The 12,951-nt window shown below is 41.9% G+C and overlaps 1 protein-coding gene across 6 annotated transcripts in view; it reads left to right on the plus strand.

Annotated features, from left to right (window-relative positions):
* Nucleotides 1–3,232, plus strand: part of Abhd18 (abhydrolase domain containing 18) — a 47,686-nt gene extending 44,454 nt beyond the window's left edge. For 5 of the 6 annotated variants that reach the window (NM_001025039.2, XM_087630673.1, XM_087630676.1 and 2 more), the window contains 3 exons: nucleotides 485–863; nucleotides 1,831–1,993; nucleotides 2,296–3,232. In NM_001025039.2, coding sequence (NP_001020210.2) covers nucleotides 485–863; nucleotides 1,831–1,993; nucleotides 2,296–2,347 — 594 coding nt within the window. In that variant the 3' untranslated portion in view covers nucleotides 2,348–3,232. The remainder of the gene's footprint in view (nucleotides 1–484; nucleotides 864–1,830; nucleotides 1,994–2,295) is intronic. The other variant, XR_015667570.1, reaches the window with a different exon arrangement.
* The last annotated feature ends 9,719 nt before the right edge of the window (nucleotides 3,233–12,951 follow it).

A 12,951-nucleotide genomic window follows, 5' to 3' on the forward strand; every position in this document is an offset into this window, starting at 1 on the left:
TTTGTACATGGTTTACTCATATGACAGTGTCCAGTCATGTGCCTTAAAAGGGAAGGGACTTTAGAGCTAGAAGTGGTGGCCTGTGCCTGTAGTCTCAGCACCTGGGAAGCTTAAGCAGGAGGATCAAGAATGGGAGGGAGCCTATGTAGTTAGACCCTATGCAGAAAAAATGAGATCAGAAAAATACTTCTATTACTCTGTGTGTGTGGTGGCAGTGATGGTGGTGGCGATGGTAGTGGTTTTCTCTGACAAGTTCTCACTAGGTAGCCCAGGCTAGCCTAGAACAGCCTGTTCTCCTGCCTCAGTCTAAGTGCTATAATTATAGGTGTGTGTCACCACCCCTAGCTGTTCATTAATTTCTGAGACTAGGCCATTTGATGTATGCCATGCCATATTTTACTTACTGATACTTTTTACCTTTTCTGTATTTAGAATGTTTCATAAAGTTCTAATATTTATTAAATGTTTTTTCTTATCTATTCAGACAGATTCTTTCAAAATGGGACACGAGTTCATGAAACACTTCCCTAGCAATGAAGACAAGCTGACTAACCTGAATCTGGTTTCCAGAACTTTAAACTTAGATATGAGAGACCAAGTTGTGTCCCCAAAGCATGCTGAGTGCCATCATTCTGGTAAAGCATCTATCAGTGCTACTTCAAAAGGACAGCTGTTGCAAGATACAGCTAAGGTGGAACGCTTGAATCAAACACTCACAACTAACAAAAGTTGTTTTGCAAGTTACAACCCTCAGTCATTACACTTGCTCAGTAGAGAACAAAGAAGGAGCAACCTTCAAAAAGAATCTTTAATATTCATGAAAGGAGTCATGGATGAATGCACTCACGTAGCAAATTTCTCAGGTATGAATTGCCTAGGAAACTGGGAACATCTGGAGTGTGTAAATATTCGTTTCACATGTGGATGGGTATTTTGCCTACATACATGCCTGTACATCACATACATTCATGGTGCCATGGAGGCCAGAAGAAGGTGTCAGATCCCCTGAAACTGAAGTTACAAATGATTGTTAGCCACTATGTGTTAGCCTGGGAATCAAACACAGGTCCTCAGAAATAGCAGCCAGTGCTCTCAGCCATTTGAGCCATCGCTCCAGCAATCTTGTGTTTGCTTTTGTTCTTGTTTCTGTATGTATCTTTAGGAGACTCACTTTAGGGCTAGGGATATAGCTTGCACGATGTCTGGATTCAATCCCCAGCAGTGCATAGACTGGGAACAGCAGTAATGCCTGTAATCTTAGCATTAGCACACAGGAGGTAGAGGCTATCCTCCTTGGCTACAAAATGAATTTGAGGCCAGACTATATGAGATTTTCTTTAAAAAAAAAAATCATTTTATTAGATGAATATTGTGGTACCATTGTATATTGTGTGTGTGTGTGTGTGTGTGTGTGTGTGTGTGTGTGTGTGTGTGTATTTGTATGTACTCATACATGTGGAAACCAGAAGGCAACACAAGTGTCTTCTGCAGTGACTCCTCACCCCAGTGGAGCTTTGTAATTCCACTAGACTGGCTTGGCCAGTGTCTATACTTCCCCTGAGCTGAGCATATAAGTGAAGCCGTATGCTTAGCTTTTAACATGAGTTCTGGGGATGTAAATTCATGTGTCCATGCTTGTGTTGCAAGCACTTTACTCACTAAGCCATCATCCCAGGGTCAGAGGCAGGGTCTAAGTTGTTCAGATAGATCTTGAACTTGTAGCTTCCCAAATAGCTAGGATTACAGACTCAGATATGATGCATTTTCTTTGGGAATAGGTATTTATTCAAACATCAAACAATGTTTAATGCATCAAAATCCTGTGCTTAGTTCCAGTTGACCCGAGCCTCATTATAGTGGTGCAAGCCAAAGAGGATGCCTATATTCCGCGAACAGGAGTTCGGAGCTTACAAGAAATTTGGCCTGGCTGTGAAATCCGGTATCTAGAAGGGGGTCATATCAGTGCTTATCTCTTTAAACAGGGACTCTTCAGGTAAGATGATTTCTCTAGCCAGGGTTTTATTTGTTGCTTGATAGGGGGTATTTTTTGCCTTAAGAAATATATGGAGGCCAACAAGGAAGTAAGTGGACTAGAACATAAAACAAAAGTACATAATACTTTATTTCTTACATTGAGGTATTTTTTTCCTGTATTGTCCTCTAGAGAATGAAGGCTGTAGGATATCAGATGCACATTTTATCCCAAAGTTTTAACCAGAGATAATTTTAGAAATTTAATAGTTATCTGTCCTTGCCCATATTTGTCAATGACCAATTCTTTACATTTCATTTTAGACAAGCCATCTACGATGCCTTTGAACGTTTCCTTCATAAATATGCTAACTAATTGGATCGATGTATGGTATAACATCCTGTCTCCTGCTTTAAAAGAGTTCACCCTATGATGATGTGAAAAACAAGCAGACAGCACTACATACCTGATTGCTGCCAAGTGAGTCTGTATGGCCAGTGCTGCAGGCATTTACAACTGTAGGCACATTTCAGTAATGTGAAAGCAGTACTTGAATCATACAATCCTGAAGTATTTGTAACTCTTAAAAACCTCATATACCTTATATAACATCTGTTGTTACTATTTATAAGGACATTTTAATTGTGAATAATTTATTGATTCAGGATAAATAGAACTCTACTGGTTTTTAAGAGAATTGTTGAAACTAAGATTGTAACATCACACGTACTGTATACTGTTATATGGCAGTTTTGCTATTAACTTGATTTTAAAAATCCGTGTCTATCCTTTTTGTGTGTGTAGTGGATTTATAATCTGGTTTTCAACTTTAAGATATTAAACCAGTGTTACCTTTGAATTATGAGCATCCTGAGTGCTGAGCTGTACCCTGTGTGGTAGTGCACTTGTAATCCCAGCACTTGAGAAGTGGAGACCGGCGAGTCAGGAGTCCAGGCATTTTCTTTTTCAGAGCAAATTGAGGCCAGCCTGAGCCATGAGACCCTGTCTCAGAAAACATGCCTTGCATGGTAACTCATGTCTTTAATCCTAGAGGGCAGGAAGCAGAGACAAGCAGATCTCTTAGATGAGTGTCCAGGCTGGGACCGTGCTTGCCCAGCCACTAGACTCGGAGGCCAGTCCCCAGCACTGCCAACAAAAAGAAAACCTGGAGGTGTTTGAGAAGTGGGGGTTATACATGTTTCCTCTACTTAAGAGAGATTTATGTTGAAAATGGATATAATAAAAGAACTTTGCACTAGATGGGTTCTGTCAGACATTTCTTATATACTTGTTCTTCAGTTGCTTATAGACTGAGTTAACAGCTTTGACCTTTTAATTTCAGAATTTAAAAACTACATATGAAATTAAACCATTGTACAGAAAAACATGAGGTTTTTGCACACTGCTAACTTTTTAAATGGAAATTATATGGATAGATATTTGGTGCTAATGTTAACCTGCTCTGAGCTAAAGTGTTTAAAAGGTAAATGTGTTTACTTTGAAATCTGTATTGTCCTTACATTTAAATTAGGTCTTCCTGGTCTGGTGTGTGTATTATACATGTCTTCTGCAGCTTTTTAAAAAGATATTGTGGCACTCTGTCTCTGTCACTAAAATTTCTAACAGCTATTTAAACATCTTTACTATGAATTCATTGATGGCAGAGCAATAGCTTCTTGAACAATACTTTTTTTTGTTGTTGTTTAAGGTTTATTTGTTTATTTTATGAGTATGAGTACAGTGTCACTGTCTGCAGACACACCAGAAGCGGAACAACATATTCCATTACAGATGGTTGTGAACCACCATGCGGGTGCTGGGAATTAACTCAGAACCTCAGAAGAGCAGTCGTGCTCTTGATCGCCGAGGCATCTCTCCGGCCCCTTGGACACTACTTTCGAGTAACATTACAGTGCGGCTGTTAGAGCTACAGCATTTTTGTATTTTCAGACTTGAACTTTTACTTTTAGTAAAACCTTAAGAGTAAAATCTGGCCTTGGTGGTGGTGGTGGTGGTGGTGGTGGTGGTGGTGGTGGTGGTGGTGGTGGTGGTGGTGTACACCTTTAATCCCAGCAAAGGCAGACACTCTCTAAGTTGGAGGCCAGCCTGGTCTACAGAGTGAGTTCCAGGACAGCCAGGACTATACAGAGAAACCCTGTTTTCAAAACAAAACCACAAAACAAACAAACAAAAGATAAGAGAACTGGGTGTAGAGCCAGGAGTGATGGCACAGTCTCTTCCACCCCTACTCCTCACCTGCCTCCCAATCCCTCCCCACCTCCCTATCCCTACCCCCCTCCCTGTCTGGGAGGCAGAGTTCAGGGCCAGCCTGGTCTACAGAAGAGTTGTAGGACAACTAGGGCTACACTGGGTGTTACTGGCAGTACATGCCTGAAATTCCTGCACTTGGGAGACAGAGGATCAATCAACCACAAGGTTCAGGCCAGCACAGTCTACACAGTATATTCCAGGCCAACCAGGGCTACCTGTCACAAATAAGTTCATTTTCATCTTTTAAGTTTAGGCTCTTTCAAGACAACACTCACAAAACTACCTAAACTTATTAATTCAGAGAAGAAAATGACTTCACTCACATTTCTTCAAACCCACTCTGCAAAATAGTAACTTAAGTACTGTAAAGTCTCAAATGCTTGAGACAAATGGCTGAAATTGCTATCTACCTTATCAAATCGAACCTCTTCCCCCATCCCTCAGATCCTAACCTGGTTTCTAAACCCCGCCCCCTATATTGAACTCTCGAGCCCCCTACCCTGAACTTTGCCACCCCAGCACATGCGTGTGTATGCACACACACACACACACACACACACACACACACACACACACACAAAGTTGTACACATTCTTTGAGAAACTAATATATTCTCAAAGAAGTCCTGCCTGCCATTTTCCTGCCACCTGGTGGATTAGGTCTATAAAATACTACAGATTAATTCAGAGCAGAGTTGCAGGGATCCAACCATAGGCTGGTTTGACCCAATTTTATGTATTGTACATAAGGTGGGCATTCTTATATGTAACTACTACTCTATATTTCTGACTCAGTCTTAAAGGCCCTGAAGATATAGTTCTGTAGTTAGATTTCATTCTTTACCAATGTTGTAATTAGATCACTTTATCAATGTATTTTTAATATGGTGCTTTCTCTATTATAATATTAACTATATAACAAATTTTAAAATATTTGCCAAAATTTTATTTCCTAATAAAATCTGTTTCAGAAATTATTTGGTTTATGTGTTTTCTTTGTAAAGAGGTATCATTCCAGCTACCAGAAGCATCTTTCATTTGATTCATGTATCCAAACTTGAAATAATTTTGTTTGCCCTTAGGTATTGTACCTATATGGTAAGGCAGAAATAAGTAAGGAAGGCTCTAACACAATATTCATATCTCTTCAGAGCCAGCTTTGCACCATGTGATCCCAGGAGAACAAGCATCTGACACATGGCTCTCAGTCTTTAACCCGGATGTGATTACACTAGACACTGTAAACACATTGCAAACAAAACCTCAAGGTGTCAGTTAACCAAGGATTCCCTTTTACTGGGAGGAGTGGGATCCTGAACAAAGGCTGCCAAGGAATGGTTTGGAAGGCAGATGTGGTTGCTCTGATCTGTAATCCCAACACTGGAAAGTTGAGGCAGGAGGACCTACAGTTCAAAGTCAGCTGGGCTGACTGCACACCTGTACCATTGGTGTGTGCGTGCCTTTATCCCAGAAGGCAGAGGCAGGCGGATCTCGGAGTTGTATGCCAGCCTGGTCTACAGAGTGAACTCGGGAGAGTTAGAACTACACAAACTGTCTCAAAAAATCAATAATAATTCTCTCTTGAGACAAGGTTCCACTATGTAGCCCTGTCTGATCTGAAACTCACTATGTAAACCAGGCTGGTCCTGAACTCATAGATCTACCCGCCAGTGCCTCTGTCTCTGCCTCTCTGCCTCTGCCTCCCGAGCTTTCAGACTAAAGGGCTGTGCACCCACCGTGCTGAACTGAGAGTCGGATTTTTTTCCCAAGGGAGATAATTCACTTAATTGGGGTTCAAAGTTTTGTTCCCTGTCATCAAAATCTTTTGCAAATATTCATGTGTCAAGGCTGTTCCACCAGGACATCTTGCATAGTTTTGCTCTGAGACTGTCTACACTGAGAGGTACTGCCTTATAATCTGATTATCATCCCTAGATAAATGATTTTGCTTTACTATGAAGCTCTGGCTGGCCTGGAGCTTGCTATCTAGATAGACCAGGCTGGCCTCTACTTACAGAGATGTCTTGCTTCTGCCTCCCAAAGGTCTGGAACAGATTGGCCCCTTTGGAACGTGTTTATATAATTCTACTTGATTGCTCTCCATACTTCCCCTTGTCACAATAACAAAGAGATGACAGTACTGCACACGGTTTCTATTGTGACCACTGAATTGTGCATTATACAGCAGCCATAGGAAACAGAAATGAGTACACATGGCTGTGTCCCAGCAGTGTTTTCCTTAAGGGGCTGAGAGCTGGAGAGATGCCTTCCAGAAAACCCAGGTTCAATTCTCAGCATCCATATGGAGTTCACAACTGTCTGTAACTAACTCCAGTTCCAAGGTATGTGGCATCCTCACACACACATATACGCAGAGAAAACACCAAAGTATGTAAAATAATAAGATTTTATAAAAGGAGGAACTGAAATTTGAACTTCATAGGATTTTTCATGTATTATAAGCTATCCCTCTTTTCATCTTTAGAGTGCTTTTCTAGCATGTTTAAGGCCTGTGTTCAGTACCTACCAATGGGGTAGGGGAAGTGTGGGGAAGAAGCTATTCTTAGTTTATGCTGTAGGGTGTGGACAGGATTTGGCCAAGGCCATATATGCCAGTGCGGAAGTCAGGTATCCCATGTAGCCCTGACTTGTTTCCTGTCAAACATCTTTACACTATTGTGTATCATCTCCTTGGGATGGAAGCAGCTATCAAGTAATACAGCTACTCCCACTCAAGGGCCATTCAATAATAAAAACAGTTGGTCTAGAGTTACAGTTCAGTGGTAGAGTGGTAGCATTTGTGAGGCTCTGAGTTTGATCCCACCATTACAAAATAATAAATAAATTAATACAATAAAGGCAAAAATAGTTACATCAGAAAAAAAAGCCATAAGCCATAAGCCTTTCCTTCATTTTCCCATTTGTAGGTCACCGAGTTGTAGGTCCTAATGTTACCACATTTCATTGCATACCAAAAATTACATTCAAGGGCTAGAAAGGTGGCTCAATGGGTTAGAATGCTTTCCGTGCAAGCAAAGGATCCAGGTTTCTATGCCAACAACCATGTTAAAAGCTGAGTGTGGCTGTACACATACCTGTAATTCTAGCTCTAGATGGGGAAGGGACAGGAATTCTTTAGAGCTTGCTGGCCACCAGGCAAGTTCTTCAGTGGGAAACTCAGGAATAATGCAGAGTGTGATAAAGACTTGACATCCTCTTTTGGCCTTTGCACTCACACACGCACACACACACACACAAATGAAAAGGCTTTTTGTTCATAAAAAATGAACTTTCTGAGAATGAAACCAGAAGAAAATATAGTCTATTCATATTTTCATTAAAAAATGAAACCTAAGAATAAGCCTAATTAAAGAAGTAAAAGGTATCTACAAGCTACAGATTCAGCATAATTCCTATCAAAATTCCAATGATATGAACAGAATTAGAAAAAAAATCCTAAAATTCATATGGGCTCACAAAACACTTTGCCCCCCCCCCCAATGGCTAAAGTAATTGTAGGCAAAAAATAAAAGCAATGCTGTAAGACCTCATAATTTGATTTCATGGTATACTACGGAGACAGTAGCAAGAACAGCAAAGTATTTCACAAGAACCCACATAGGCCAATAGAATAGAAGACCCAGAAAGCTGCGGCTACCTAACGTGTGGTGAAAGTGTCACAAACGAGCATGGAAGGGCCATCAAAATGGCTCAGCAGATGACCATGCCTGCCATGGCTGGCCTGACTACCTAGGTTTAATCTCTGGAATCATGTAAGGGTAGATGGAGAGCGCTAACTCCTCAAGTTGTCCATGGAGACATACGTGTGCTATGGAACACCCACAGACATACGTTTCTCACACACACAATGATAAAATAATTTAAATGTAAAAATGGATTCAACTCTAGAGTTTATGCATACATACCCCCTCTTTTTCTTTAAAGATTTATTTCATGTATGTGGGTACACTGTTGCTGTCACACCAGAAAAGGGCATCGGGTACCCATCTTTACAGATGGTTGTGAGCCACGTGTGGTTGCTGGGGATCGAACTCAGGACCTCTGGAAGAGCAGCCAGTGCTCTTAACCCCTGATCCATCTCTCCAGCCTGATACCCCTTCTGTATAGTAAGCTAGATTAGGCCATCAGAGTGTGAAATGGTGGGTGAGTGTAGTTGTGCCTGCACATAATGCCAACACTGACAGATGAGACAGGAGGTTCACCAATTTGAAACCAGCCTGGGATATACAAGAAGAACCTGTCTTAAAGCAATAATACTCATTCCTTTAGGCTGGAGACATGGTTCAGAAGATAAGAGCACTTCTCTCTCTCTTTTTTTAAGATTTATTTTTTTATGTATATGAATACACTGTAGCTGTCTTCAGACACACCAGAAGAGGGCATGAGGTCCTCTTATGGTTGTGAGCCACCATGTGGTTGCTTGGAATTAAACTCAGGACCTCTGGAAGATCAGTCAATGCTCTTAACCATTGAGCTATCTTTCCAGCCCACACTTGTTCTTATAGAAGACCCAAGTTCAATTTCCAGCACCCACATGGTGGCTCACAACCATTCATTATTCCTGGTCCAGGGAATCTGATGCCCTCTGTGGGAACATAGTGCACATACACACATATACACATACATACATGAACTTTAAAAATTGGGTTCTTCAGAACAGGAAAAGAGCAAAGTGTCTACTTTTTTGTTTTTTATTTTATTTTATTTTAATATTGTTAAAGGATTAAATATTACCACTATTTGTGTTATTGAAAGTTTTGTTGATTTAGATCTTTTTTCATGTATATAGGTATTTTGCTTGCATGTATATATGTGCACATTTGTGCCTGGTGTCCAAAGAGGTCAGAAGTGGCATTAGATAGATCCCTTGAAGCTGGAGTTACAGATAGGTATAAACCACTGTGTGTGTGCTGGAAAGTAAACCCAGGTCCTTTGAAAGAGCAACAAGTGTTCTTAACTGATGAGCTATCTCTCCAGCCCTATAAATTGTTATTTTTAAAATTTTATTTTATGTGTGTTCCTGTATGTATCTATGTGCATCTAAGTGAAGGTGCCAGTGGAGGTCAGAACAGGGCATCCAGGTAGTTGTGAGCTATCTGCTAAAGATGCGGGGAAACCAAGTTCTGCAAAAACGGTGAGAGAAGTGAGCACTCTGAACAGCCTAGCCTTCTTTCCGGCACCCAAAATTGTTTTATAAGAAAAAAAACTTGGAATATGTTGTCTTAGTTAGGGTTTTACTGCTGTGAACAGACACCACGACCAAGGCAACTCTTATAAGGATAATATTCAATTGGAGCTGACTTATAGGTTCAGAGGTTCAGTCCATTATCATCAAGGCGGGAGCATGGCAGCATCTGGGCAGGCATGGTGCAGGAGTTGAGAGGTCTACATCTTCATCTGTAGGGTGCTAGGAAAAGGTTGGCTTCCAGGCAGCTAGGACGAGAGTCTTAAAGCCCACACTCACAATGGCATACCTACTCCACCAGGGCCACACCTCCTAATAGTGCCACTCTGTGGGTCAAGCATATACAAACCATCACAGATGTGGAGGCGGGAGAACCAGTAGTTCAAAGACGTCTAGGGTTACATGAAACCCTGTCTCAAAAAGCTTGACAGAGGGAAAGAAAGACACCAAACAGTATGGAAAGATAGAGAGACAGCCATAATTCTAGTTCGGCTGTTACAAACTGGAAGTTCTTAGCCCAGACACATAAGCTTTTGGGATACTAACCTATTTCAGTAAAACTGCTCTACTGAAAGCTACCTAAGCTTGGACAGTTGTTTTGTACCTTATATTCTCAAGTAGAAACAAGAAAATTTCAAGTTTAAGGTCAGCTTTAGCTAAGCAGTAACACTGTCTTTGTGGTTTTGAAACAGTTTCTCTGTGTAGTCCTGGCTGTTCTGGAACTCATTCTGTAGACCAGGCTGACCTCCAACACAGAGACCTGCCTGTCTTTGCCTCCCCAGTGCTGGGATTAAAGGTATGTGTGATGTATGCACCACTATCACGCTGACTTAAGGTTTCACTCTTTTTTTTTTTTTTTTTTTTTTTTTGGTTCTTTTTTTCGGAGCTGGGGACCGAACCCAGGGCCTTGCACTTCCTAGGCTAGCGCTCTACCACTGAGCTAAATCCCCAACCCCAAGTTTTCACTCTTAAGGAGCATCTTCTATTTGAGGTCAAAAGTTAAAGTTCATGCTAAGTTAGGTAGCTCAGACCCAAAAGAACACGCATGGTATGTACTCACTAATAAGTGGATGTTAGCTAAAAAAGTACAGAATACCCAAGATACAATCCACAGAACTTAAGAAAGTTAACAAAGCAAAGGGCCCAAGTAAGGATGCTTCAATCCCTCGAGGGAGAAGAAAGCAATCCCTGGGGGAATGGGGGAGGTGGGCAGAGGGAGGGAGGCACCTAGGTGGGAGAGGGGACAAGGAGGGGAAAAGAACATGATGAGGTTAGGGGGTAGGCAGGAGCAAAGCCCTGAGAGCCAGCAGAAAGAATGGAAACAGGCAACCCCCAGAGGTAGGAGGTGGGGGGACCCTCTAGGATGTATCAGAGACCTGGGAGGGGAGAGATGCTCAAGACTCAAAGGGAGGGACCTTAGAGAAATGCCCTACAGTGGGGAGAGGGAACTCTAGTCCACCTCCAGTAGAAAGACAGGACATCAAGTGGAGGGATGGGGTTGCCATACCACAGTCAAAAACTCTGGCCCAAAATTGTTCCTGTCTAAGAGAACTGCAGGGACAAGAATGGAGATGAGACTGAGGGAAAGGAGGTCCAGTGACAGACGCAAATTAGGATCCGGCTCAAGGGGAGGCTCTGAGACCTGACAGACACTATTACTGATGCTATGGTGTGCTTACAGACAGGAGCCTAGCATGGTTGCCTTCTGAGAGACCCAGCAAGCAGCTGAGAGTTGGATGCAGATGCTTACACCCAACCAATGGACAGAAGCCCAGGACCACTGGGTTGGTTGAATTAGGGAAAAGCTGGAGGAGGAAGCCTAGCAGTCTCAACTGGCCTGGGCCCCCGAGATCTTTCAGACACTGGGCCACCAACCAGAAAGCATACACCAGCTGATATGAGACCCCCAACACATATACATCAGACATATGTAACAGAGCACTGCCTGGTCTGGCCTCAGTGAGAGAAGATGCACCTAACCCTCAGGCGACTTGAGGCCCCAAGGAGTAGGGAGGTCTGGTGGGGTGGGTGTGAGTTGGGGACATCCTCTTGGAGATGAGGGAGGAGGAATGGGATGAGGAACAGTCAGAGAGCGGACTGGGAGGAGGATAACGACTGGACTGTAAAAATTATAAATAAATAAAATGTTCAAGTCTGAATATACAAAATTTCTGTAGCTCTAACAGTTATACTGTGATGTGCTACTTAAAAGTAGAGTCCAAGAAGCTACTTTGCTACCAGTGACTAAATAGGAAAAATAATTAAAAGTAAAGAGATGTGGGTAATTCTTACTTAGGAAGGGGCTAAGGGACAGTGATCTGGGCAACCAGTTTTATGTGTTTGCAGTTTTTACACACAGTAATAAACAGTTTATTCTTAAAGTGTTTATTTTTAAAATGCGTTTTGAATTTTTAGATTCATTGCTCTTGATTTTATGTGTATGGGTGTTTTATGTGCATAGATGTATGTGTACCATATGTGTGCCTGGCACCCATGAAGGTCAGAAGAGGGTGTTGGATTCCCTGGAACTCAAACACACATGTTTGTGTACCACTGTATGGTGCTCTGTGAGAGCAACAAGTGTTCCCAAATGCTAAGCCAACTCTTTAGCTCTTGTTTTGTTTTCCATTTGTTTTGTTCTATTTTGTTTTTTGAAACGGTCTCCTGTTGTCCAGACAGGACCCACCGTATAACCCAGGTTGACTGGAGCACACACTTCCCTTATCTCAGCCTCTGAGTGCTGGACTGCCAACCGTAAAGGTACTTTTTCTTCCAGTGATTTCCTTGGACAGAAAGCCTAACAGATGTGCATCAGTGGGCTGGCGAGACGGCTCAGTGGTTAAGAGTACTACTGACTGTTCTCCAGAGGTCCTGAGTTCAAATCCCAGCATCCAAACGGTGGCTCACAGCCATCTGCAATGAGATCTGATGCCCTTTTCTGGTGTGTCTGAAGACAGCTATAGTGTACTCATATATAACAAATAAATCTTTTAAAAAAAGAGAGAGAGAGATGCATCAGCGCTGACCCTGGCTCATAGGTTAGAGAGACTAGGAAACAGTACTGAACCCTATTGTAAGAGACAAGGCTGAAGGGCTACAGTTCTACAATTGGAAGCAAGGATGATTCACCATCTTGTTTGTTATGTATTTGTTTTTTAAAGGATCACTTACCTTAAAAGTGGCTGTTTTGCAGAAAGTTAAATTAGATAGAAGTTGCACAAATTCTATCTAATGCCGTCATTGAAATGTCTCTAGCACCCGGGAAAGCTCTCTGAACCTTGGTTTGGTAACTTGGCAATAGTGGAGGACCCTTCACGTTCTCATGGAATAAATGTGTCCTGAAAGAGCAGGGGAGTGGAAAGCGAGCAGACTGTAAACGGGACTTTTCCTCCAGACTGATTTGAACAAGTCAGCCATCAAGGTTCTCGAAGAATGAGAAAGGACCATTCTCAAGAAACAACCTTATGTTCTCTAGATTTTAATTCCCATTACATTAAGGGGTA

This window comes from Rattus norvegicus, chromosome 2 (genome assembly GCF_021556685.1).
Source record: "Rattus norvegicus strain SHRSP/BbbUtx chromosome 2, alternate assembly SHRSP_T2T, whole genome shotgun sequence".
NCBI classification, from domain to species: Eukaryota; Metazoa; Chordata; class Mammalia; order Rodentia; family Muridae; genus Rattus; species Rattus norvegicus.